The sequence below is a fragment of the Miscanthus floridulus genome, chromosome 5 (assembly GCF_019320115.1).
Source record: "Miscanthus floridulus cultivar M001 chromosome 5, ASM1932011v1, whole genome shotgun sequence".
Lineage (NCBI taxonomy): Eukaryota > Viridiplantae > Streptophyta > Magnoliopsida > Poales > Poaceae > Miscanthus > Miscanthus floridulus.
Genome location: NC_089584.1, coordinates 50,532,377 through 50,559,370, shown reverse-complemented (window position 1 = coordinate 50,559,370; position 26,994 = coordinate 50,532,377). Strand labels below are relative to the sequence as shown.

The following is a 26,994-nucleotide window of genomic DNA, read 5'->3' as shown; positions in this document are numbered from 1 at the left end:
GAATGGAGGCGCAAGAGAAAGAGAGAGAAAGAAAAAGTTTCGGTGATTGACAAACCGATCTCACTATAGAGTAAAATAGTCATTTCATCTATCTGTTTGACATTGTTAAATAAAAAAAACCAATAGAATAGCTTAGAGAGCCAAGAAATTTAGAAGGATGGGAGTTTAACTTTTTGAACGACGCGTAATTTTAAACTTTTTTAATGGCAGACGGTAAAAGCGTCCTCTCTCAAAGCCGGCACGCTCGCCAGCCGCCTCGCCGGTAACGCCACCGCCCGCCCTCGCCCTCGCCCTCGCCCTCAGCTGAGAGCCCAGTGCTGCTATTTGCGAGCCGACTGACGCGCTTCGTCCTATTCCCCTCTTGTTCGCGGAAATCGGCATCCTCCCGGCTACCCCGGCCGGAAAGCGAAGACAGCCGTCCTCTCCGCCTTCCCCTGCTCTCCTCGACCTCCGACGCACCCCAGACATCGCAGAGATGCAGAACCCTAGCGGCCACCACTCCGCGACGGCCGCCCCGTCGTCGGCGCCGTCCAAGGGCAAGTCGTCGACGCCGAACCCTAGCGGCCACCACGCCGCGACGCCGGCGCCGTCGGGGACGCCGTCCAAGGGCAAGTCGGCGGCGGCGCAGGCCGCGGCTTCGGGCCAGGGATCCTCTTCCCACCACCACTCTGCCAGCGGTGGCGGTGGTGGTGGCGGCGCCGACGCGTCCGCCACCACCCTCAAGCGCAAGCGCGGCGTCTTCCAGAAAGACCGTACGGGACGCTTACTCCCTACTTTGCTAATTTTTAGCCTTTGTTCTGTCATTAGGCGTTCAATTAATTTGCTGCTCATCCTCAATTTTATGTGTTGTAGTATAATTTTTGTTGACGTTCTTGCAGTGCAGCACATGATGTATGGCTTTGGGGATGATCCAAATGTGAGTTTACTGAACAATTTCCTGTTTAGTTCGTTTTAAAGATATATGCTGCGACCAATAAGCCAATCTATGTAGTTCAGAGCAGTAATTTACATTGCAAGTGATGATAAAAGGCAGTAAATGCCTAAATGGTAGTGATGATAATATGCATTGGACCTTCAATTTGCAATGCTTACGTATGATTATTTAAATAACTTCCATGTAAAGAAAGCGGCACATGGTTTTTCCTTACAAACAGAAATTGGATTCTTCTTCGCTCATATGTTGTGTTCTTGATTTGGCAGCCACTTCCAGAAACCGTTGCACTTGTGGAGGACATTGTTGTCGAATATGTCACTGACCTGGTAAGCTTATTTTGTGTTTCTATGATTCTATCTTCTGTGCTATGTCTGCTGAGATGCTATGTGTACTGATTGTAAGGCTATGTGAATGGAAAGAAAAAAAAAGGGATTGACCCTGTTTTTAATGATTCTGATTGTTGAATTGTTATTCCTGTTTCAACATTCAATATTGTTACCTTCTTGAACTCCTTGTTCTGGTGTTCTTGAAAGACAAGTAAGTTTTGAACCACTGTGTTTGCCTCTATTGATAACTTCATGATGTCATTATGGGCCATGCTTTGAGATTCTTTTTTGTGGTGTTCATATGCAGTGCGCCCATTTTTGTACAATATCTAAAGTTTATGCTAGTGTCCTAATGTAAATTAACTTTGTAGTTTCTCAGTGTAGGTATCAAGTTTCCACTAATCTATGCTGTGCCCAATGTGCACGTTTATCCCACAAATTATATCTTTCATCATTAAACTTTGGTAGTTGATGTTGCTTCTGCATTGTGCTTAAGATTGGAATTTATACTACACATGAGTTTGTTCACATCAAGCAGTTGAATCAGGGCTTTGTTGAATGTTTCCGGACCTTGTTTCGCCAACTTCTATTAAAAGTTTATTTGTTTCACATAGGGCCCTGATTTGTTCATTTGATTACTTGCATTATGTCACATGGAGCCCTGATTTGTCTATTTGATTATTTTTTTTTGGTAATATGCATTATGTTTATTCATGCATGATTTGGGAGTATGCAAATTATAGGCAGTTTAGTTAACACCTGAGCCCTTCCCCCATTTACTGTCCATACACCCCCACTTTTGACTATTGAGCAAATTCATGTGCTTCAAATTATTTGTTGGAAATAACAATTATGTAGTAGATGACCACTGTGCAAGTGTTCCTGTGAGTCATTATTAGATGGATAAAATCACAGACACATCTGGCATGTGTTTATACTGTTATTTGCAGCTTCATCATTCAGTGGATTCATAATGCCCCTTTCTCAGGTGCACAAGGCGCAGAATGTTGCCTCAAAGAGAGGGAAGCTCCTGACAGAGGATTTTCTTTATCTTATACGCAAGGTACACACAGTCTGACCCCACATTTGATTGCCTTGCTTATTTGCAGTGCAGCTCACACTTTAGTCGGTTTTTTTAGGATTTACGAAAACTGCACCGTGCTACTGAGCTACTGTCCATGAATGAAGAGCTCAAGCAAGCAAGGAAAGCTTTTGATGTGGATGAAGAGACTCTGGCTACGACTAACATATGATGCCTTCCTAGTTGTACAATCTGCATGTTACAGTAACTAGTACAAATGCACTGCATGTGTCGGACAATTGTTGGCATCGACTTGTAACTTTTCTGGTACAAATTTTAGTTACTTTCCTGACAGTTACTGCTATGGTTGTATGCCCTACTCAGTGAATATGAAAGGTTGCTGTTTCAACACATCTTAATGTATAAATGCAGACTTTTTGTTTGTGTTGAACCAGACAACTCATGAGCATTGCTGGCGGAGGAGATAGTTGAAAATTAAAATTGCCAGACAATTTACAGATATACTGATGCATACATTTTCTACGTCGTGCTGCTATTGGCACGTTTACCTATGCTCTTGGCAACTAGCTCAAGAGCTGAACTTGATGGAATGCTCATCAGCTTGGCCTTTTGATCATCAGTTAGGTCTTCAGGGAAGACTACCTCGAAAATGACGTACAGGTCTCCCTTCTTCAGCCTGTTCGCTTGCTCGTAAACGATCGTAAATTTCCAGCCGGAAACAGTGTTTTTCTCTCACACCAAACCAGCCAGCAGTAAATAATCCACGATACGATACAGCCTCCCGAACAGGCTGCTTATTGCTATGGTACAGTGGCATGCCCTCTCCTTCGAACTTCCTAACTTCTTTTGGTTTCGTGATCACCTGAAATTTTTGTCAATGAGCAAAGTTTATGTTTGCACATTTGCATTTTCACACAAGATAATTTCTTGACGGGTACAAAATTCAAAATCACTGCCAAGTTACCTTGGTCCCGATTTCCACGGCATGGTTGTCAAGGTGCTTTATGTTCTTCTCAAATCCAACAAGAGCTTCTGACTGCAAGAGAGATGAAAGCTCAGGGTTGACAACAGAACTAATGTAAGAGTAAGCGCATGAGAAATGGAAGAGAGTGATAATTGGCAAAGTTACTCTAGGCTGCCTAAACTAACGGATGACTAACTCTGGTCTGGTGGAATGACTGAGGCTCGTGGTTCATACTTAGTAAGCCTTCAGTAACACTAAAGAATCAGCAATAAAAAAAAGGACACTATTCTTTAGCTGAATTTCCTACTTCAGAATGTACTCAAGAACCCTATCTGACTTGTAGCTGAATGAATGCATTGGCTTAACATCTAGCAATCTTCATCTAAGAAGAAGCACAAAAAACTGATTTGGTTCTCTCAGTGCAATCAGACCTTCGACCAAAAAGACCCTTAGGGGTAGATCTGTATAATTAGTAATTTCTGCCTAGGTAGCACTGTTAACGAGGAAACAAGATTGAGTGAACACTACCAGTGAGATTTCCACTGTTGTATGTAGGTCGTTGCCTTCTCTTCTGAAGCGCTCATGCCGTGCTGTCCGAATTTTAAACTGCTCAACAAGTGAATTTGTCAGAAAGAAATGGTGCCAAGCTGATCATTCCTTACCGTAGTATGTATAAAAAGATAGCAACCTTCAAATCACCAGGCTCTCCATCAATCTTAGGTTCACCATCCTCGTAAAATAAAATTTCCTGAAAGCAGAAGAGATAATTTATTAGAGACATCCATAATGAGAAATCAAGCACCCTGGACAGCTCCTCTAGATTTGGACCAGTATTGCAATGGATAGCATAACATAGATATATACCAGGAAGACATTTGACAGTTCACTATTCATAGCTAAATGAAGCACAGAGGATCACATTGAAATGAATTTCAGAACTATGTAATATGCTCTTTGAGGGAGTATAAATGTTTTGTTCTTTTAACAAAGAGAAGGGATTGTTCAGATAATGATATATTATTGAGGTGCAAAGATAATGATATATTATTGAGGTGCAACTTTATTTGTTTATATAAAAGCCTTTGTTCCGATGTCTTTGAGAACCTGCAATTAGCCATGTATGTGAATTGGAAAATGAAAAGGAAGAGCCACATGTGAAACAACCTGCACCATTTCCAGATTACAAGATATGATTGTAATTTATGAGCGTGAGGCGTAAACACCGGTAAAGAGTTAAAATTTCTGGTCAGAGGCAGAAGAACATGCTCTTAAGTTTCTATCATGATCTTTTTTTATGAAAGCTTATGAACTTCGAACAATTAGATTTTTCACGGAGACCTCGTCCAAATTAGTTTTGTGTCCAACCTTAGAATTAAATAACTCGAGCTGTGTTGAGTTTTTTAGGCCGTGCATGTTAACTCGTCCAATTTTTACTGAATGTTAACTCTTTTAACGATGAATAAAGGTACACACGCTCTCTGTTGCTACGTGCTGCTCGCAGGCCGCCCTGCCCGTGCCGCTGTAGGCGTTGCTCCTTGCGAGGCAAACGAGTGAAAGGCTTGGTGTGTGGGGCCCATGTTCCATCAGGTCATCACAGCAGCACGTGAAAGGCTGAGCCAAACTCCATCCTTTATCGATCCACTGCACTGCTGCACCTTCAGCTTCCAAACTATTCCCCCATCTCTCTTCAACACTCCCTGTTCTTGCTAGCACTGCGCACAACGATTCTCTTGAGTTGAAGATCAGATTCACAAGGAGCAGGACCAAAGTAGCAGCTCTCTCTCTCTCTCTCTCTCTTCCCCAAAATCAACAAAGCAGCAATTCTTCATCCCCTTCACCTGCCCAGCTCTGTGAGCGAGGCCTTTGGTCAAGCTGAAGTGAGGCCGGCGCGCAGGCATGGTGTGTGTGGCGGCGGTCATAGCCCATCCACTGGAGCGAGTTCTAGCCTCTGTAGCTTGGTCCCGGCCTGTGCTCGTCGCAGTCAAAGGAGAGCTCCAGCCCCTGCGGTGCGTGCTCCCCATGGGCGAACTCCAGCCACGGCGCCGCGGCCTCGACGCGTGCTCGTCGCCGACAAGTTGCAGTTGGGAGGCGCCGCGCCGAGGGCACGCCGCCACCGCTGGGCTCCACTCGCGCCGGCGCAGCGGCCGCAGGGGCGCCGTCGCCTGGCACCCGCCGCCGCATCAGGAGGGAAGGGGAGAGAGAGAGAGAGAGAGAGAGAGGGGAAGGGGAGGGCGAGATGGAGGTGAGAGGCAAGCAGCTAATTTATTTTAAAAAAAAAAGAGATATAATCAAAGGGGGCTTGTACGTTGATTTGAGAAAAATCTGGGGAGGTTTTTGCAAAAATTGTTGAGAGTGTCCTTGGAGTGCTGGTTGATTTTCGATAAAGAGAATATCTTGTTTGCAAAAAACCCCGGAGCCCATCCGATCTGAACTACGGTTGATTTTGAAATAACCTAAGGTGTTTTTTGCAAAATAAACTACGAGGGCCTCTGGAGCGTGGGTTGATTTCCGAAAAATACAAGGGTTTTTTCAAAAAAATGGTCGCGGCTCGCCCGATCGAACGGCCGGGAAAAGCCCGTAACGTGGCACGCTGGCTGGCCAGCTTTTAGAGGCAGGATTCATATGGTAAGATTCTTTCTTCTTAATCTAAAGTCATGGAGGTCTCCTACCGGTTCAAGGGGAAAAAAAGAAATCAACAAAAAGTGCCGGCATCCATAATTCAGCATGCCCTAGAGAATGAGCTTAAGCAATTCTTGCGATGATGTCCATGGCATATTATATTCAAAATTCTAGCTCATACTGAAGTTCCAGCAGAGATCTGTAGATCCAATGTTCTTAAAATTCTGAAGTTACTATAGTTCAGTCACTACCGGTGGTTCACCAAAATCAGTTTCTTGGTTGTACACTGCTAGTTAGTCTGGGACTCGGAAAAGGGGCCCTATGCATAACACTCTGTTGTTTATCACAAGAAAAGAAGTAAAAGAATGTTGCCAGTGTAAAGAAGCGGAAACCAGGGTGTTCACTGTTCAGACATGTTGTTACAAAAGTTTGCAGGACGTCAACCATTACAGATAGATCACTGGAAGAAACAAATAACACAGTTGCTTTCTACCTGTCCATCTTGCATCCCCTTTTCAATATCAACACTAATGAAATCCCCTTCTCTTATGTATTTCACATTTGGGCATGTATCACAAACCTGGAAAACAAAAATGTATCCTCATGTCACTGCAGAGTTTAGCAAGCCAGCTAACTGGATCATATATGACCATCCTTCAAAATGAAAAATTGAAGATAATGTTCTTCATCATGAAACCATGACAAGATGAAACAAGAAACATATGACACATGTTCCATTATATTAATATAGAACTATTACAACATTAGAAATTACCTGCTCACTCATTTGATAAAAAACTCTAGGAGCAATTTCTCGTTGACGAATTTCATTCCTACATTTGCATCACCTGTTACCAGGAGCTGGTTTTATAACATTTTTCTCCCTCCAAATCTATCATGCACCAATCAAATACCAGTTAAAGCAAATAATTATAAGAGGCCATAAGCGCAAACCATTTCAACTAAAATCTCAAGCTACTTGAAGAACGCATTAAAAAATGTTATCACGACACTTTAATGTTGCAAAAAGTTGTTACCTTTAAGGAACCACCCATACACAAGTCCTCTAGCGAAACATCCAATTCAACAATGACATCATCACCCTTTAAAGTTCGTTCCTCCTCCTCTTCCATACCTCCACCACCAAAAAAACTGTTTTTTTAGAAACAAAACAAGAAGATCGTTACTGATGGGAGATATCTAAAAGATTTGGGTCCAGTAGGAACACAGTGAAACAATTTCTTTCAACATTGAGTTGCATTCAAGTAAAGATGAAACAAAAAAAGTTAGCTATAACAAGAGATATCTGCCCAATGGCATGTTAATCAGTGAACCATTCACAATGAATGAATTCTTTGTAATGAATAATTACACTTGCGTCTATGACAGGAATGCACAATTGTACATCTGCAACTTTGTTCATTGTTATTGTTAGCACAACACCTAGAAAGGACAAGTACAACCAGACATGAACCACCAATTTATAACATAGCTGCATTCTGTACTTTGCAGCACCAAATTCTGACAGCCTAGAACTTGCAGCAAGCAGCATAGACTTGACAGGCATCTTTTTAAGATCTTTCAATAAAAATCGTGATAATTTTTTCATATTCCATACTGACTAACTTCATCTACAGCACAGTGCAACACATTTGAATCAATGGCATCCATCAGCTAAAGAATGAATTGAAGATATGTCACATGGTTCTACGTACTAAATATACTAAATCCTAAAGTTCACATATATACAACATAAGTTGGTCAGGAGCATCAAGCTTGTGGTTCTAATAAATCATCAGTTTTCAAAAATCTATGGACCCAACCAAAATGATTGTGATTTACTTAATTTTTGTAGGCCAACCACATGCGCTTTAACCTTGCCATAACATACAAGACTAATAATGTCTTAGTTAAGATAAGACCAAAATTCTCATTCCTTTTGGAAAGAGGTTAGGTCTCATTGAAGTAAGGGAGCCTAGTTTGAGTTGAAAAAAAAAAGAATGTATTAATAAATTATGAAATATGGTTTGCATCATGTTTTTAGTTCTATGTTGTGACAATAATGTATGCTTCATAGAGACAGTTTGTGTTCACAGTTCACTCTCTATATTTAGTTGTCAAAATAAGCTGATGTAAACAAAAAAACATTTAATATAACATGCAATTTTCTACTTACTTGCTAAACACGTGTTCGATGTTCATAGCATGACCACCATCACCATCATTGTGCCTGCCTTGGAATTGCTCCAAACCCTCCTCACCGTACCAGTCATAGACTTTCCTCTTCTCCTGATCTGTCAAGACCTCGTAGGCTGCAAGATGAAACCTCACCAGTCACTACGGTCAGGAAATATTGGAACCGTCAGGAATGTTCCATTCTCTGGTAGTATGATCACTCAAAAATATTCTCCAAAGTACTAGTACATACTCCCTCCATCCCAAATTGTAAGTCATTCCAAGAATCTTGGAGAGTCAAACTTTTTCAAGTTTGACTAAAATTATAGAGAGAAATACAAAGATTGATGACATCAAATAGGTATAATATGAAAATATAACTAATGAAGAATCTAATGATACTTACTTGGTATGATAAATATTATTATTTTGTTATATAAATTTGGTCAAACTTGAAAAACTTTGACTCTCCAAGATTCTTGGAATGACTTACAATTTGGGATGGAGGGAGTACTACATACCATTGTTGATCTCGCTAAACCGCCTGTCGGCTTCCTCATTGTTGGGGTTCTTGTCAGGGTGGTATTTCAGCGCAAGCTTGCGGTAGGCCCTCTTGATTTGTTCCTCCGATGCACCCTTTGACACTTGCAGTATTTCATAGTAGCTCTTTCTACTCAATTGGTTGCATACAAAAAATGGATTATATATCAGAATGATCAGTACAAACTCATCAATGCTTATAGGTAATATTGTGAAACATCATTACGGAGGAGTGGAAAATTGTTCAGAATTTGAGCAATTATGACTCCAGGAACTGGAAAAATACTAGCTAGCAATTAAACCGTAAAAAAATGCAAGAGAAGGTTTAAGGAATGCAGAAACTCTGGGCACCCAGGTGTGGAAGAAAGTGATTTTGAGCAGTACATCATGAAAGCCCTGCGTCATCGATCTGAAACCCTTGAGCAAGATGCGATTTTCGCCGACAGATTGATCTGAGGCTAGTAGGCTACTAACGAACTCGCGTGCAGACTGCAGAGCGAATTCCAAGAAAACGAAAAGAAGAACCCCCGATAAAGAGTCGGAGGAAACCAGTTGTGACGGATCCAGGGCCGTACCCAGCAAGCGAAGACACCGCTTAGTGCAGGAGGAGGACAGCGACGAGCAGCGCCGCCCTCCTCGCCGCCATTGCCACCACCACCACACACGCCTCTCTTCGGTTGGTAGTTTGGCACTGCGAGGCCAGACAAGGTGAGAGCGTTGCTGGTGCTGTAGCGAGCGAGCGAGCGAGAGGGTCAGGGATTCCCGTCGCTGCTCCTTCGGCCTTCGTCTTCGTCCCGAGTCCCGATCGATTCCGCCCCGCGGCTCGAGAGCTTCAGTGACGTCTTGGGTGCGCGGCGCGCACGGTCCGCGTGCGTGGCAATGGCTGGGTCTGGGACAGGACTAAGGATGGCAACGGGATGTTCCCGTCGGTATCGCAAGAACGTTCACTTTTCCGCTACGAGAATTCATCTCGTCTCTGTTCTGTTAACTGTCTCGGGTATAGATTCTTGTCCATCTCCATACCCGTCGGACATCGGTCGGGTAACAGATACCCGACGGGTACTACATACCCGATAAACAAGGACACTTGGGGTTGCAGCTTTGCAATCGGAGACGTTTCTTCTTCACCCGAGTATAAGTGGCGGAGTCTCGGAGATGTCGAGAAGATGGAGCGAGGTTGCGAGGAGTACGATAAAAGGTGGCAGAGAGACTGAACTGAGGAAGCGAGGGGCACGAGCGCTCGTGAGGCAGGCGTACTTGTGTTGCTGACGGAGATGGTGAGAAAAAATTGAACTATGGTTCCTAGAACATACAAACTATATATATGATTGTTCAGATTTGGGCCAAAATACATATGTTGAGCTTCTTTGGGCCTAATACTCGCATGACAGCTCAAATAGTCGGGTTCCCCAACGAGTAACGGGGACAGGTAAACAGGGAACGTTCCCGTACCCGCTATACCCATCGGGGATGAATTCTTGCCCATTTAGATGCCCGCGAGTAAAGATATGATCACATCCCCGTCCCCTAATGGATCAAATACCCGTTGGGTATCGGGTATCGGGGCCCCGTTGCCATCTTTAGACAGGACAACGGGCTCGCGCTTTTGCCCAGGCTCCTAACCTAGGTCTCTACGGCTGCAACTCCGGCTACTGCACGGCTCCATCCACTACTACGATAAACATTTGTAGGTGTGGCCGGCGATGATAGTTTGTATAGACGGCTAGATCAGTGGTCTTTATTATACCGTCTCTACAAATCATGCATTTGTATCTATAAATCGATTTGTAGAGACGGCTCAGCCGCCCCTATAATACCTATTTGTAGGGGCGGTTCAATCTATAACTGTCTCTACAGTATATTTTTCGTCAAAAAAGATTCAAATTTACAATTCAAATTCGACTGGAACATATATTTTTCATGCACAACTCCATCATGACTCATATTCTTCTGCGATTGTATTAAAACTCAATGACAATACACATTTATTTATACCAGATTATAACAAATATTCCATGACAATACACAACTCCATCATGACTTATATTCCTGACTGTTAACAGAACTATTATGAAACCTAGCATGCTGATACGTGCTTTGACACCAAGTAGACTTAACAGAGCTTCATGAAGAGGGTTTTCATATATGGAAGAAGTGGTCACAATTATTTAGTTGTGCAGTGCCAGACATAAATCTTATCAACGTGGCCTGAATGGGCTGGCATGAAGACTCAAAACTGAAGAGAGTTCAAATTCTCATCTTGTCTGGATCCTCGTTGGTGGTAACGATCATACTCATCTTGATAAAGGACTCCTTTCTTTCATTCAGGTCGAGTGAAGACAACAGCAGACCAATAATTCTGAGGAAAGATAGCTACAAAGGAAACCCAATGGATTTAGATAAACCTATGCAATCATCTATGATGCAGTAATTATATCCGTAATTATGTCTAATTTAAAACTAAATCATGTAAGGCCTACACGTGAGAAAAAATAACACCAATGGTTGAAGCAAGAGAATTAAGAAAATGAAAAGTAAACCAATTGAATCCAAATAGCAAATCGGATTATAGCCTACATGGAAAGGTGAATCTATTCAATCATCTATGATGCAGTAATTAGAATATTTATTTCTGTAAATGCGTCTAATTTGAAGTTGAATCATGTAAGACCTACATGTGGAAAAAAACTCCAATGGTTAGAGCAAGAGAATCAAGAATACAAAATGCAAACCAATTGAATCCAAATACCAAATCGGATTATAGCATAGATGTAAAGGTGGACAGAGAAGCAGAAATACAAACAAGACATCAACATGTTTCTCTTTGTACAGATAAGTTAGCAATGTCACTCAAAAATCAAAACAGAGCAATATAGATTAAGAAATGATAACATTTGGTAGAATGGTGATCTAGTGTTTCATTGACGCTACACCATCCATTGTACAAAGTCAGGAGGGAAACAAAGTAAGAACCCAAAAGCATAAAAATAGGAAATATGGTATGGCAGGCACCTATGTTGGATAAATGAGTTACATAGTGATATATGAACAGGTTATAGGTGGAGCTGTTGAAAGCTCTAGTTTGATTTTGGTGAATTGATGAAACCCTAAGTGCTAACCTAGTTTATCAAGTGATCATGATATAGGTAGCATACTCCAAGTGGTCAAGCAAATAAAGATCATAACATGATGTGGTGACGCCATGGTGATGATCAAGTGCTTCGACTTGGAAAGAAGAAAGAGAAAAACAAAAAGCTCAAGGCAAAGGTATAAACCATAGGAGCTATTTTGTTTTGGTGATCAAGAAACTTAGAGAGTGTGATCACATTTTGGTTTGATAGTCATACTATTAAGAGGGGTGAATCTCGTATCGAAATGCGGTTATCAGAGTGCCACTAGATGCTCTAACTCATTGCATATACATTTAGGATCTAGTGGAATGCTAACACCCTTGAAAATATTTGTGAAAATATGCTAACACATGTGCACAAGGTGATACACTTGGTGGTTGGCACATTTGATCAAGGGTGGTGAAGTTTGGGAGCAAAGGTAAGAAACTCCACCGGCGAAGTGTCCGCCTGTAGAGTGCGGACAGTCCGATGGTGCCACCGGCACCCTATATAGAAAAGACGAAGGTCACTGAAAGTGACCGGACGCTGGCCTCGATTGGACCAACACATCCGATCAGGTGTAGCAGCGAAGACACTGGCGTCGGTCAAACGACCGGACGCTGAAGGGCTGCGTCCGGTCGTATTGTCGGTCAGCACAGTAAGAAGTCACAGTGTGACCGGACGCTAGCAGGGTCCGGTCAAGCATGACCGGACGCGTCCGGTCGGTAAAAACACGTTTTGGACCCTTATTGTAAACGACCAGACGTTGAGGGTCCAGCGTCCGGTCAGCTCTGTCAGAGCGTTCGGTCAACATTTTGACCGTTGAGATCAAATGATCACCGTTGAACGCAGGAGACACGTGGCCGCCATTGGGCGACCGGGCGCTGAGGAGCAACGTCCGGTCAGTAGGACCGGAGCGTCCGGTCACCCCGATCATTACCTAGTGAAGGGGTACAACGGTTCTATTTTGTGGAGGCTTCTATTTAAGCTCCATGGTCGGCTCAAGCTCACTCTCTTGGCCATTTTCATTGATATAGCAACCTTGTGAGCTTAGCCAAAGTCCTCCCACTTATCTCCATCATTGATTTATCATCTTTGTGAGATTGGAAGTGGATCCAAGTGCATTGCTTGAGTGTTTGCATCTAGAGGCACTTGGTGTTCGTGTTTTGCTGCGGAATTCGCTTGTTACTCTTGGTGGTTGTCACCACCTAGACGGCTTAGAGCAGCGAGGATCGTTGAGCGGAGGGTGGTGATTGTCTCCGGCTCTGATCGTGGTGATTGTGAGGGGTTCTTGACCTTTCCCCGGTAGAGCGCCAAAAGGTACTCTAGTGGATTGCTCGTGGCTTGTGTGATCCTCATCTTGTGTTGGTTGTGTGGCACCCTATTGAGGGTTTGGCGTGTGAAGCCAATTAGCGCGTGAACCTCCAAGTGAGTGAATCGCTACAACGAGGACTAGCTTGCCGGCAAGCAAGTGAACCTCGATAAAAATCATTGTGTTCATCATTGATTCCGAGGTGATTGGTCTTCATTGTTATTCATCCTTATGATTGATTGGTTCTTTTATCTACACGGTGGTATAACCCTCTTGATCACTCTCTTTACATTACCACAAACTAGTTGTCAAGCTCTTTAGTGTAGCTAGTTGTGAGAGCTTACATGCTTGGTTGGTGTGGCTCTTTAGTTAGCCTTTGAGAGCACATTAACATAGGGTAGTGTCATAGCTATTGTGTGAATCGATACTATCTAAACTAGAATTGTGGTAGGTGGCTTACATTTTGAGTAGGCTGGCACAACACTTGCTTCGTCTTATAATTGTCTAACCATTTTGTTAAGTGTTGTTGTAGAAATTTTTATTAGGCTATTCACCCCCCCTCTAGCCATTAGATTCATCCCCCTCTAGCCATTAGGATCTTTCAAGTGGTATCGGAGCCGAGGTCACCGTTATTTGAGGCTTAACAACCTTCAATGTTAAAATGGCTCAAATCAACAACACCAAGAAGCCACCCCAATTTGATGGCATAAATTATCCTTATTGAAAGTCAAAGATGACCACACACATTAAGTCAATCAATAGAAAGGTGTGGAATATGGTAGAAACCAAAATTGAGATTGGTGATCCAGAGAATCCCACCGCGGCCGAAGTACTTCTCCAAAACAATGGCATTGCTCTAAGTGCTATTCATGATGCAATTGATGAGAGAACATTTGAGCAAATCAAGAATATTGAGATGGCTCATGAGGCTTGGAAGAAGTTGGAAGAATCATTTGAGGGCACTCAAGCCATGAAGGGTGCAAAGGCTTACATTCTCAAGGAGAAGTTTGCAAGCTTCAAGATGAAGGAGGATGAGAGTGTGCCAGAGATGTTTCATAGGCTTCAAGTGCTTGTCAATGATCTCAAAGCACTTAGAGAAGAGGTGAAGGACAAGGACTTCTCCTATAAGTTCTTGAGATGCTTACCTTCAAGATTTGGTACATTGGTCACTATTCTAGTGAGGAGTGGTTTGGACACCATGACACCAAACCAAGTATTGGGAGATATAATGACCGATGATACACATAGAGATGATGATGAGAAGGAAGAAAAGAAGGAGAAGAAAGATGAGAAGAAGAAGAGCGTGGCATTCAAAGCCACATAATCTAAGGGCAAAGCAAAGCAAGAAACATCAAGTGAAGAAGATGAATTATGGGATGATGATGATGATGAGAAGATGGCTCTATTTGTCAAAAGATTTGGCAAGTTCATGGTGAAGAAGGGCTACCGTGCTAAAAGAAAGAAGTCTTCATCCAAGAACAAAGAAGAGTCAAGAAGGTGCTTCAAGTGTGGAAGCAAAGATCATCTTGTTGCTCAATGCCCATACAATAGCGACAATGATGATGACAATAAGAAGAACAAGAAAAAGGATAAGAAGGAAAAGAAAGAGAAGAAGGACAAGATGGCCTTCAAGAAGAAGAAGGGTGGTTCATATGTAGTCACTTGGGATAGTGATGCTTCATCAAGTGATGATGATGATAATAGTGATGACAACAAGATCACCAAGAAGAAGGTTCTTGCAAGCATTGCTATAAATGAGAAGCCTTCTCTATTTGAATCTTCATCATGCTTCATGGCTAAGGCCACTAAGGTACAATCTTGTGATGATGAAAGTGATGAAGAATATGATGATGATAATGAGCATGAAAATGAAAATGATAGTGATAGTGATAATGATGAACCTACTAAGGATAAATTATTTGACATGCTCGAAGATGCTAAAGAACACTTTGACATTAAGAGAAGGGAATGCAAGAGCTTGAATAAGGAGGTAAAAGCCCTTAAGCAAGCCCTTGATGAGCTCAAAGCAACTCATGAAAAGTTAGAGGAAGCCCATGAGAAGCTTGGCAAGGCTCACAAAAAGCTTGAAAAGGCTAATTTCTCTTTGCTTGATGATCAAAAATTCAAAATAAACAGAAGCATGTTGAAACTTGCAATGTAGATTTAACTTGTGATATAATTGATGAATCACTATCTATACCTATCATTGTTGCTCCTACTAATCCTTCTTGTAGTACATCTACTTCCGTCTCATCTAGTAGTGATGGTCTCACTTGTGATGCCTCACTAATGGTTGAGAATGAGAAACTCAAGAAGGAGGTCACTAAGCTCACTCACACTTTGGCTAAGGCCTATGGTGGTGAGGACCGCTTGCTTATGTGCTTGGGTAGCCAAAGAGCTTCCCTCTACAAAGAGGGATTGGGCTATACCCCCAAGAAAGGCAAGGCGGCATTTGCTCCTCACAAGACTAGTTTTGTGAAGAACAATGGTCGGTTTTGCACTAATTGCAAGCAAGTTGGTCATAAAGAGCAAGAGTGCAAAAACAAGAGCAAAAATGCAAATGTATCCTCCCTTAAGCTTGATTTATGCTATATGCTTACTAAGGGTACAAATAGTGTGAATGCTAAATTCATTAGTAAACCATGGATGGACTCAAAGAAGAAAGCTATTTGGGTACTAAAGAATTTAGTAACTAACCTTTAAGGATCCAAGCAAGTTTGGGTACCTAAAAAGAATTGATCTTCTTTTGTAGGTCAATTACAAAGCCAGAGAAATGCATTGGGTTCTTGATAGTGGGTACACTCAACACATGACCGGTGATGCAAGAATGTTCAACTCAATCAACACCAATGGCAATGATGGTTATGATAGTATCACATTTGGTGACAATGGCAAAGGTAAAGTCAAAGGGCTTGGTAAGATTGCAATATCCAATGACATGAGCATGTCCAATGTGTTGCTAGTAGAAAGCTTGAACTTCAATTTGCTATCCGTAGCTCAATTGTGTGATCTTGGATTCAAATGCATATTTGGGGTAGATGATGTAGAGATCATAAGTGTAGATGGCTCTAACTTGATCTTTAAAGGCTTTAGATATGAGAATCTATACTTGGTTGATTTCAATGCTAGTGAAACTAAATTATCTACATGCTTGTTCACTAAGTCTAGTATGGGTTGGTTATGGCATAGAAGGCTTGGTCATGTTGAAATGAAACAATTAAATAGATTGGTTAAGCATGACTTAGTTAAAGGCTTGAAAGATGTGTTTGAAAAGGATAAGTTTTGTAGCTCTTGTTAAGCCAGCAAACAAGTTGGAAACACCCATCCTAAGAAAAGCATGATGAGCACTAGTAAAGCATTTGAGTTATTGCATATGAATTTGTTTGGGCCAACACAATACACTAGCATCGGTGGTAACAAATATAGCTTTGTGATAGTGGATGATTATACTAGATACACTTGGGTATTCTTTCTAGTGGACAAAAGTGATGTGTTTGCAACATTCAAATCATTTGTCAAGGACATTCATAATGAGTTTGAAACAACCATCAAGAGAGTTAGAAGTGACAATGGTAGTGAGTTCAAGAATACTAGAATTGATGAGTTATGTGATGAATTTGGAATTAGACATCAATTCTTGGTCAAATACACTCCACAATCAAATGGCCTTGTTGAGAGGAAGAATAGAACACTTATTGATATGACAAGGTCTATGCTTAGTGAGTACAAAGTGAGTCAATCTTTTTGGACTGAAGCTATCAACACGACTTGTTATTGTAGCAACCGCATCTATTGTCACCCATTGAAAGAGAAGACACCATATGAGCTCTTGAATGGTAGAAAGCCCAACATTGCATATTTTTGGGTCTTTGGTTGCAAATGATATATCTTGAAGAAATGCACTAGATTGGGCAAGTTTGACAAAAAATGTGATGAAGGATTCCTACTTGGTTATTCCACTACAAGCAAATCATATAGAGTTTGGAATTTAGATAGTGGTACTCTTGAGGAAGTTTATGATGTTGAATTTGATAAAACCAAAGGTTCACAAGTAGAGAATGAGAACTTAGAAGATGTTAGAGGCATTCAACTTTCAAATGCCATGAAAAACATGGATATTGGTGAATTGAGGCCTAGGCAAGTGAATGATGATGAAGATGATCATGTGCAAGTGCTCTCTAACTCAAATATGCAAAATGATACAAATCAACTTAGTGCAAGTGGTTCTCATGACAATGAACAAGATCAAATGGCTAGTACATCATCTCAACCCAATGATCGAGCAAGTGCAAGCAATCAAGTTCCAATACTCCAATCAACCAAAGTTGTAAGAGATCACCCATTGGACACTATCATAGGTGATATTTTTAGAGGTGTACAAACAAGATCAAAATTAGCTTTATTTTGTGAGCATTTCTCATTTGTGTCATCCATTGAACCAACGAAGATTGATGAAGCTTTAAAGGATGTTGATTGGGTGAATGCAATGCATGAAGAGTTGAATAACTTCACAAGAAATCAAGTATGGGAATTAGTAGAGAGACCAAAGGAACACAATATGATTGGAACCAAATGAGTCTTTAGAAACAAGCAAGATCAAGATGGGATAGTAGTAAGGAACAAAGCAAGATTGGTAGCACAAGGCTATACACAAGTTAAAGGTCTTGACTTTGGAGAAACATATGCCTCGGTTGCTAGATTAGAAGCAATTAGAATCTTGCTAGCCTATGCTTGTGCCCACAACATCAAGCTCTATCAAATGGATATCAAGAGTGCATTTCTCAATGGCTACATCAATGAAGAAGTATATGTTGAGCAACCTCCTGGTTTTGAAAATGATAAGAAGCCCAACCATGTGTACAAGTTGAAAAAGGCATTGTATGACTTGAAGCAAGCACCTAGAGCATGGTATAAGAGATTGAGGGATTTTCTACTCTCTAAAGAGTTCATAATGGGTAAGGTTGACACCACTCTTTTCATCAAAAAGATTGGAAAAGATCTATTTATTTTACAAATCTATATTGATGATATCATATTTGGATCAACCAATCAAGATTTTTATGATGAGTTTGGAAAGATGATGGCTAATGAGTTTGAGATGTCTATGATTGGAGAATTGAGTTACTTCCTTGGTCTTCAAATCAAGCAATTGAAGAATGGTACATTTGTGAGTCAAGGCAAGTACATTAAGGACATGATCAAGAAGTTTGGCATGAGTGATAGCAAAGTCATTAGCACACCAATAGGAACCAATGGCAACTTGGATAGTGATGCAAGTGGAAATATGGTGAATCAAAAGTTGTATCGGTCTATGATTGGAAGCCTACTCTATGTAACCGCATCAAGGCTGAATGTTATGTTTAGTGTATGCATGTGTGCAAGATTTCAAGCCTCACCAAGAGAAAGTCATTTGAAAGCTACAAAGAGAATATTGAGGTACTTGAAGCATACACAAAATATTGGTTTATGGTATCCCAAAGGAGCAAAGTTTGAGCTAGTTGGTTACTCCGACTCGAACTATGCGGGATGCAAGGTTGAAAGGAAGAGCACCTCGGGCACATATCAATTGTTGGGAAGATCACTTGTTTCATGGTCATCAAAGAAGCAAAATAGTGTTGCATTATCAATCACCGAAGCCGAGTACATATCCGTCGTTAGTTGTTGTGCACAAATACTTTGGATGAAGGCCACTTTGAGTGACTTTGGAATCAAGTTCAAGAAAGTGCTATTGCTATGTGACAATGAGAGTGCAATCAAGTTGACCAACAATCCGGTTCAACATGCAAGAACAAAGCACATTGATGTCCACCACCATTTTATAAGAGATCACCAACAAAAGGGGACATTTGCGTTGAGAGTGTAGGCACCGAAGATCAACTTGCCGATATATTCACTAAGCCATTGGATGAGAAAATGTTTTGTAAGCTAAGGAATGAGTTGAACATATTGGATTTCTCAAATATGTGTTGATGCATCCCCCCACTTATATGACATGCCTCTCCTTCGAGCAATCCAAGATAAAAGTTGATTGGCATGTCATACATTATTGCTAAGGACATGTTTAGTGCATCTAGTCATTTCTCCATTTTATTAGGCTCATTCATTAAAATCAAATGAATTTGATGATTGTATAGTACCACTATTGCTTCTATGTTTGACTTGATCTAGTTGTAACATATGACATGTTTGTGAGCTTATAAACCTAGTGTTTAATCTAGAACATAAGCTATAAGTGTTTAACTCAACATGGTACAAGATAACCCTTATTTGGAGGTGTGAAGAAGCTTGTTCTTGGATCAAACCGAGTTAAATGTCTTTGGCATATATTCTAGTTTGAACCAAATTTAGAACTTTGATCCTCACCTCATTGATTGACATTGATAATCTCGACCCTACATGTAATACTATCTATATTTTGAACCTTTATGGTCATTGATGACAAAGGGGGAGAGACCAAGATAGTAGTAAAAATAGTGAAAAAGGAGGAGAAATATCATAAAGGGAGAGAAACATAAAGATATACTTGATATATGACATAGGGGGAGAGAAGTGAAAAAGGAAATGGATCAATTAAAATTTTGAGCACACAAGTAGGGGGAGCAAGCTCATGAACTTGTATGATGCATTTGAATGTGTATTTTATATGTTTGCTTGCATGGCACAAGTATTAAATTTAAACATCCATGCTTATATGATGTATGCTAGTTGTAAGTTTGAATGATAATATAAAAAGCTAGCATGAATAGATTATCTAGTAATTTCATTCTCTAGTATTATCAAGTGGTATCTATTCCAAATATTTCCATGTGATATATTTTCAAATGGTATCAAGCTAATCATGGTGCTAAGGAAAGTATAATGGTGCACTCCGATTAGTATCATGCTTCAAAGGTCCATCTCTTATACCTTAGCATCATGTGGTAGACATTGACTCCTATATTTTCTATTCAAGCATATGTGCAAGCTACAATCTAAACTCTTAGCATATATGTAGGGAGAGCAATTGCTACCATTTGGGGTTCATGAAATTTGTCCATATCCTTTTACACATGGTAAATATGCTTGGGCAAGCAACATAGATTCAATTGAATTTCAATTCATATCTTTGTGAAAGAGTTGTCATCAATTACCAAAAAGGGGGAGATTGAAAGCTCTAGTTTGGTTTTGGTGAATTGATGAAACCCTAAGTGCTAACCTAGTTTATCAAGTGATCATGATATAGGTAGCACACTCCAAGTGGTCAAGCAAATGAAGATCATAACATGATGTGGTGACGCCATGGTGATGATCAAGTGCTTCGACTTGGAAACAAGAAAGAGAAAAACAAAAAGCTCAAGGCAAAGGTATAAACCATATGAGCTATTTTGTTTTGGTAATCAAGACACTTAGAGAGTGTGATCACATTTAGGTTTGATAGCCGTACTATTAAGAGGGGTAAATCTCGTATCGGAACACGGTTATCAGAGTGCCACTAGATGCTCTAACTCATTGCATATGCATTTAGGATCTAGTGAAATGCTAACACCCTTGAAAATATTTGTGAAAATATGCTAACACATGTGCACAAGGTGATACACTTGGTGGTTGGCACATTTGATCAAGGGTGGTGAAGTTTGGGAGCAAAGGTAAGAAACTCCACCGGCGGAGTGTCCGCCTGTAGAGTGCGGACAGTCCGACGGTGCCACCGACGCCCTAAATAGAAAAGACAAAGGTCACTGGAAGTGACCGAACGCTGGCCTCGGTTGGACCAACACGTCCGGTCAGGTGTAGCAGCGAAGACACTGGCGTCGGTCAAACGACCGGACGCTGGGTCGCTCTACGACCGGACGCTGAAGGGCTGCGTCCGATCGTGTTGTCGGTTAGCACAGTAAGAAGTCACAGTGTGACTGGATGCTGGCAGGGTCCGGTCAAGCGTGATCGGACGCGTCCGGTCGATAAAAACATGTTTTGGACCCTTACTGTAAACGACCGGACGTTGAGGGTCCAGCGTCCGGTCAGCTCTGTCGGAGCGTCCGATCAACATTTCGACCGTTGAGATCAAACGATCACCGTTGAACGTAGGAGACACATGGCCACCATCGGGTGACCAGACGCTGAGGAGCAGCGTTCGGTCAGTAGGACCAGAGCGTCCGGTCACCCTGATCATTACCCAGTGAAGGGGTACAACGGTTCTATTTTGTGGGGGCTTCTATTTAAGCCCCATGGTCGGCTCAAGCTCACTCTCTTGGCCATTTTCATTTACATAGCAACCTTGTGAGCTTAGCCAAAGTCCTCCCACTCATCTCCATCATTGATTCATTATCTTTGTGAGATTGGGAGAGGATCCAAGTGCATTGCTTGAGTGTTTACATCTAGAGGCACTTGGTGTTCGTGTTTCGCTGCAGAATTCGCTTGTTACTCTTGGTGGTTGCCGCCACCTAGATGGCTTGGAGCAGCGAGGATCGTTGAGCGGAGGGTGGTGATTGTCTCTGGCTCCGATCGTGGTGATTGTGAGGGGTTCTTGACCTTTCCCTGGTGGAGCGCCAAAAGGTACTCTAGTAGATTGCTCGTGGCTTGTGTGATCCTCATCTTGTGTTGGTTGTGCGGCACCCTATTGAGGGTTTGGCGTGTGAAGCCAATTAGCGCGTGAACCTCCAAGTGAGTGAATCGCCACAACGAGGACTAGCTTACCGGCAAGCAAGTGAACCTCAGTAAAAATCATTGTGTTCATAATTGATTCCGAGGTGATTGGTCTTCATTGTTATTCATCCTTGTGATTGATTGGTTCTTTCATCTACACGGTAGTATAATCCTCTTGATCACTCTCTTTATATTACCGCAAACTAGTTGTTAAGTTCTTTAGTGTAGCTAGTTGTGAGAGCTTGCATGTTTGATTGGTGTGGCTCTTTAGTTAGCCTTTGAGAGCACACTAACATAGGGTAGTGTCATAGCTATTGTGTGAATCGATATTATCTAAACTGGAATTGTAGTAGGTGGCTTGCATTTTCAGTAGGCTAGCGCAACACTTGCTTCGCCTCATAATTGTCTAACCATTTTGTTAAGTGTTGTTGTAGAAATTTTTATTAGGCTATTCACCCCCCTCTAGCCATTAGGACCTTTCAGCTGTGTCTTCTTTGAGCGAAATACATTGCAATGTTACAAATAGAAATATATACTCCAGCTCCAAGACGCACCCCAAATTTCATTTCATTTCATTTCTGGTGATAGAAAGTAGCATTTTATGAAATCTTAAGGTAACCAAAATAGAGTAAAAAAACACCTACTTTATACTGGCAAAGAGCTCATTCTTCTGTATGAATCAGTCAATGATATCCCAGATGATCCGTACATCGTCCCTCAAATAACTTATAAAATGATCAACATCAAAGATGACTTCAAATTTCCTGGACAGAATATATAAGTTCTCAGAGCACGATAATCTGGCAGGAAGCAAATAGCATATCTAACTAGGCCATATCATGTAAAAGTGGAGCATATAATCATTTCTTAATTAAAAAGATGCTTGGAATAGATTGTAAATTAAGCCTAGAAACAGCTCTAAGAGCTATATCAAACAGACTCTAATTGACAACTGCCTTTTACACTAAGTCGACCGCACAATTAGAACACTCCTCAAGGTACTTGAAGGAAAGATGGGCAACAACTGTATTCTCACGGTAGTCATAACAATGGCTGCAACCTAGAGAAATCTAGGATAGCCCAAATGTGAATCTATAATTACATTCAGATGGGTAAAATATAGCAGCTACTACAAGAATAAAATTTGAGCAGTGGAGGCAGAGGCAAGGCAAAAGGAAAAATTAAAATGTCCACCTCACGAGCAGCTGCTGCGTTAGAGCAGGCAATATGGCAGCAATGGAGGTATTGAGAACATTGACAATATCATTATTCAGGTGCATAGAACAATATCCACCATTAGTTTGAAGAGGAAAAAAAATCCATTCAACAAAGGAATGGAATAGTGCAGAAAGCACATTGCAAGAACAGATCCATACATCTGTCTAGAGCATGGTTGATCACTAAGGCCAATAATCTTGAACTCCATGTTGTTATGCTTAGCTTTCACTCTGAGTTTTTAAGCATTTTCTTGGCTTGCATCATTTAAAGGTAGATATTAATAAAATATTTGAAGCTCTACTCTCCAGAAGACAAATAATATAGGATTTTAGGGAGAGTTATTTTATTCCACGGACCCTGGGCCAATCAATATCTCTGATGTCTCTGACATTTTGATTTGTGAGGAGAAAATCAATAACTGGACCAGGAGTTACAACCATAGTGGTTGAAACATCTGTATAACCGAAAAACTATTATATCAATATTGGCAATTTGAATCAAAATCCAGTCACATGTATTAAAATGCATACCCATGTTTAGTGAAAGACCACCAATTGTAGTACGGAAACTAGAATGGAGTCCATGACAGCCACTAACTCCACCAGTTAAATCAACAAGGTTTCGACTATCATCACTGAAAAATGACTACCTAACAAGTAGACAACCTCTGTACAGCACAAACAACAGACACATGGTAACCAAACAGAGAAAATACGTTATTGAAATGACAACAAATAAGCATACCGCTTAGCCTGCTGTTGCCTTAAAACAATGTTCGCTCTTGGTAATACTATATTAATCAGTTAGGCGTTTTGGCACGCGCAGATCCCTACAATTTCGCAGGTTCTATGGAAAGGAATCAAAGAATCAATGGAGCTCGAGAGATCTGCGGAGTCGGGAGGCCGGATTTCACTCCATTTGGCGAATCTACCAAATATAGGGTGGCTAGTAGATATACTAGCCGATGCTTATCGGCTATTACTAGAGCAAGCTGGTCTAGCCGCGAAGTTAGCAACCGAACTACCCTCTGCTCGTGGAAGCATACCGGATCTACCGGGTACGGTTCAAACAATCGACGATTTACTTGAGGAGCAGTAGCAGATCTGCGCGGGGCGACAAGACCTGGGTGTTGGGCGGTGGGCGGTGGGTGGTGACGGGCGCGCGGAGAGTGCAGCTCGGCTCAGATCCGGGACCCTCCCGTCTCTTCCCCGCTCCTGCCCTCGCTCTCTCTCTCCGCCAGCGGAAGAGTTGACCTCGCTCGGCTGCTGTGGAAGCGGAGGTGGAGGAAGCGGTCCACGGCAAGGATGGGAGGAGGCAGGGTAGGGAGGAGGCTAGCGACTCGGGCAAAGAGGAGAGGAGCCGAGAAAGGAAATGGTGCGATGGGGGGAGGAGGAGGTGGAGAAAGGCGGCCGTAGCCACCGCGCCCGCTCGCGCCAGGCGCCGTTGCCACCGCCCTGTTCGCGTCGAGGGAGAGAGGGAGCGAAGAGGATAGAGACAGAGAGAGAGAGGAGGGGGAGAGAATTTTCTAGCCGCTATATATACCGCAGGCATTTATAGGGGCGGCTGGTGATTTAGCCGTCCCTACAAATGGACACAGCAGGGACGGTTGGTAATACCGACCGCCCCTACAAATCGACGTATTTGTTGGGGCGACTCGTATTACGAGCCGCCCCTACTGTGCTATTTGTAGGGGCGCTGCTGTGCTGGAGCCCGAGCACGTCACTGTAAGGGCAGCTCTAATGCCAATTGCCCCTAAAGAAAAAGCCCCATTGCTACAAACTATTTTTCACGTACTGGTCGTGGACTCGTGGCGTCATGCGTCATGCATGCAAGGACCCGATTTTTTTATTGTCCCTTTGTAAAAAAATTCTCAATTTCTAAGAAATCATATTTTTAAATTTAATCAAATCTATAAAAAGTACACATTTATAATACCAATTAAGTATTACTAAATTAATCATGAAATATATTATTATACCATATGGAGTTATAAATATTCAAAATATTTTCTTAAACTTAGTTATTAAAAATAAAGAAGTTTGATTTGATCCAAATCTAGAATTACATTTTTTTTACAAAGGTAGTATTTGTGTCAAAAAAAAACACAGTCCATGTTATTACAACATGTTGGACATTGTTGCCATTGAGGCCCTAGACTCATCACACACTAATCATTAATTATGCTGTCTAATTGGCAATATTAGTTTTTTTTAATCAATTGGCAATACTAGTTTTGCAGCTACATTCGTATCTAATATTAGAGGGTCAAAATTTCTGTCTTTTTTATCTGACCCATTTGACCCGGGTCACTCGCTCGCGTCGGCCCACTCGCTCCGTCTAGCTTTCACGTCGCTCTGATTAAAAAATCATTCGTCTCCCCACGCCGCCGCCGCATTGTTTCCTTGTCTCGCGCTGCTGGTAGCTTCTCCCGTTCGCACAACGCCGCTGTTCTTCAAGGCAGCGGCACGGAACGCTCTCCAGCAAGGCGAGCACTGTTGGGTGAAAATAGATCGCTCAAGCATCGGAAGGCAAAATAAGACAATGTTTGGTTTTTACAGGTGCCAGTAAAATTTCTGTCATATCAAATGTTTAGATATATATATGTAGTATCAAATATAGACTAATTACAAAATTAATTATATAACTTGTGATTAATTTGCGAGACGAATCTTTTAAGCCTAATTAGTTCATAATTTGACAACGTGGTGCTATAGTAAACATATGCTAATAACAAATTAATTAGGCTTAAAAAAATTGTCTCGCAAATTAGCCTCCATCTATGTAATTTGTTTTGTAATTAATCTATATTTAATGCTTTTTATTAGTATCTAAACATTCGATGTGATATGAATTTTAGGAACGACTAAAGAACCAAACACCCCCTAAACTCCATTGAGTATTCATTTTATGTCCATGAACATTATATGTTAGGGGATTAATGGAGGTCTCGACCTTCGTTAATCCTAGTACAATATCTACAGTACCCTTGAGTTCATTGCTTACCATGCTCTTTCATGTTTAAGGGCAGTTTTGTCATTACATCTTTGATATAACATTTTCTAAGCGGTCCTGGAAGAAGGATTATTGGAGACAAGTCTTCATAGCTTAGAGACGAATTGATCTGCATTGGCTTACTTTCGACTTTGCTTGACAGCGAAGCAGACCGGTTATTTTTGTTCTTTGTTCTTTGTCTTTGCCTTCCTGCGAGGTGACTCGGTTGCCTTCGAATCCTTGTTCTCTCCTGTATCATGAAGTCTTATTTTGTCTTACAGTATGAAGACATCCCTGATAGGCAAAAAAAAAAAAAAAAAAAAAAAAAAAAAAACTCAGGAAATCATTGGTTTGAGAATTAATGGTTAAGTTGAGGGAACTGCGTTTGTCTGAGGTCAAATCCCAACAGGATCCTTAAAAAGAAGTCACAAAACTTAATACTCCATCCATACTAAAAAATAAAGTTGTTTTAGACAGCGACACGGTCTCCAAAGCATAACTTTGACTACTTATTTTTATAAAGATATTTATCAAAAAGTGATATATGTAAATTTTTGTGAAAGTATTTTTTAAGACAAATCTATACATATGGTTTTTTCATTTCCAAACTCAACAACTTAAAAGTTATTCATGATTTATATTCCCAATGTTTAACCTAAGCCTTGTCCAAAATAACCTCATTTTTGAGTATGGAGGGAATATCTAACTCTACCAACACATAGATAGTATAAAAATTAATATCATTATGATAATTTTTTTGTGCATTACGATAAAGAAAAAATCTAATCATGATTGTATTCTCCATTAATGTTTTACATTAATGTTTAATAGTTTTTCCCGTTGCAAGGTATTAACATATTTGCTAGTCTAGAGAAAAACAACTCCTAGATAAAGATTTAGTTTCCCCAAGCTTTTCATATACTTCGGCTATTTTAAATTATAAAAATTATGTAATTAGATATATATTATGTCTAAATAGATAGTAGGAGTTATCATCTTAGAAAAAACTACTCCTAGGATCACCAATTTTTTCTAGGAGAAAAGAAAAAACCCTAAAAAAATATGTAGATTATAGTAGCGCCCACTCGAAAGAAAAAAACATAAAGGTTTCTAAGAAAATAAATAAAAGATTGTACACTTTTTA

The 26,994-nt window shown here is 41.0% G+C and overlaps 1 protein-coding gene and 1 pseudogene across 1 annotated transcript; one reads left to right on the top strand and one right to left on the bottom strand.

The window, feature by feature from the left end:
• The first annotated feature begins 207 nt into the window (after positions 1-207).
• On the top strand, positions 208-2,734 carry LOC136452158 (transcription initiation factor TFIID subunit 13-like). Its single transcript, XM_066452799.1, has 5 exons — positions 208-752; positions 879-916; positions 1,201-1,260; positions 2,249-2,323; positions 2,400-2,734. Exons 1-5 carry the CDS (start codon positions 476-478, stop codon positions 2,511-2,513), a joined length of 564 nt encoding a protein of 187 aa, XP_066308896.1. The 5' UTR covers positions 208-475; the 3' UTR covers positions 2,514-2,734.
• An 87-nt stretch (positions 2,735-2,821) lies between these two features.
• LOC136454625 (dnaJ protein ERDJ3B-like) lies at positions 2,822-9,246 on the bottom strand (annotated as a pseudogene).
• Positions 9,247-26,994: the final 17,748 nt, after the last annotated feature.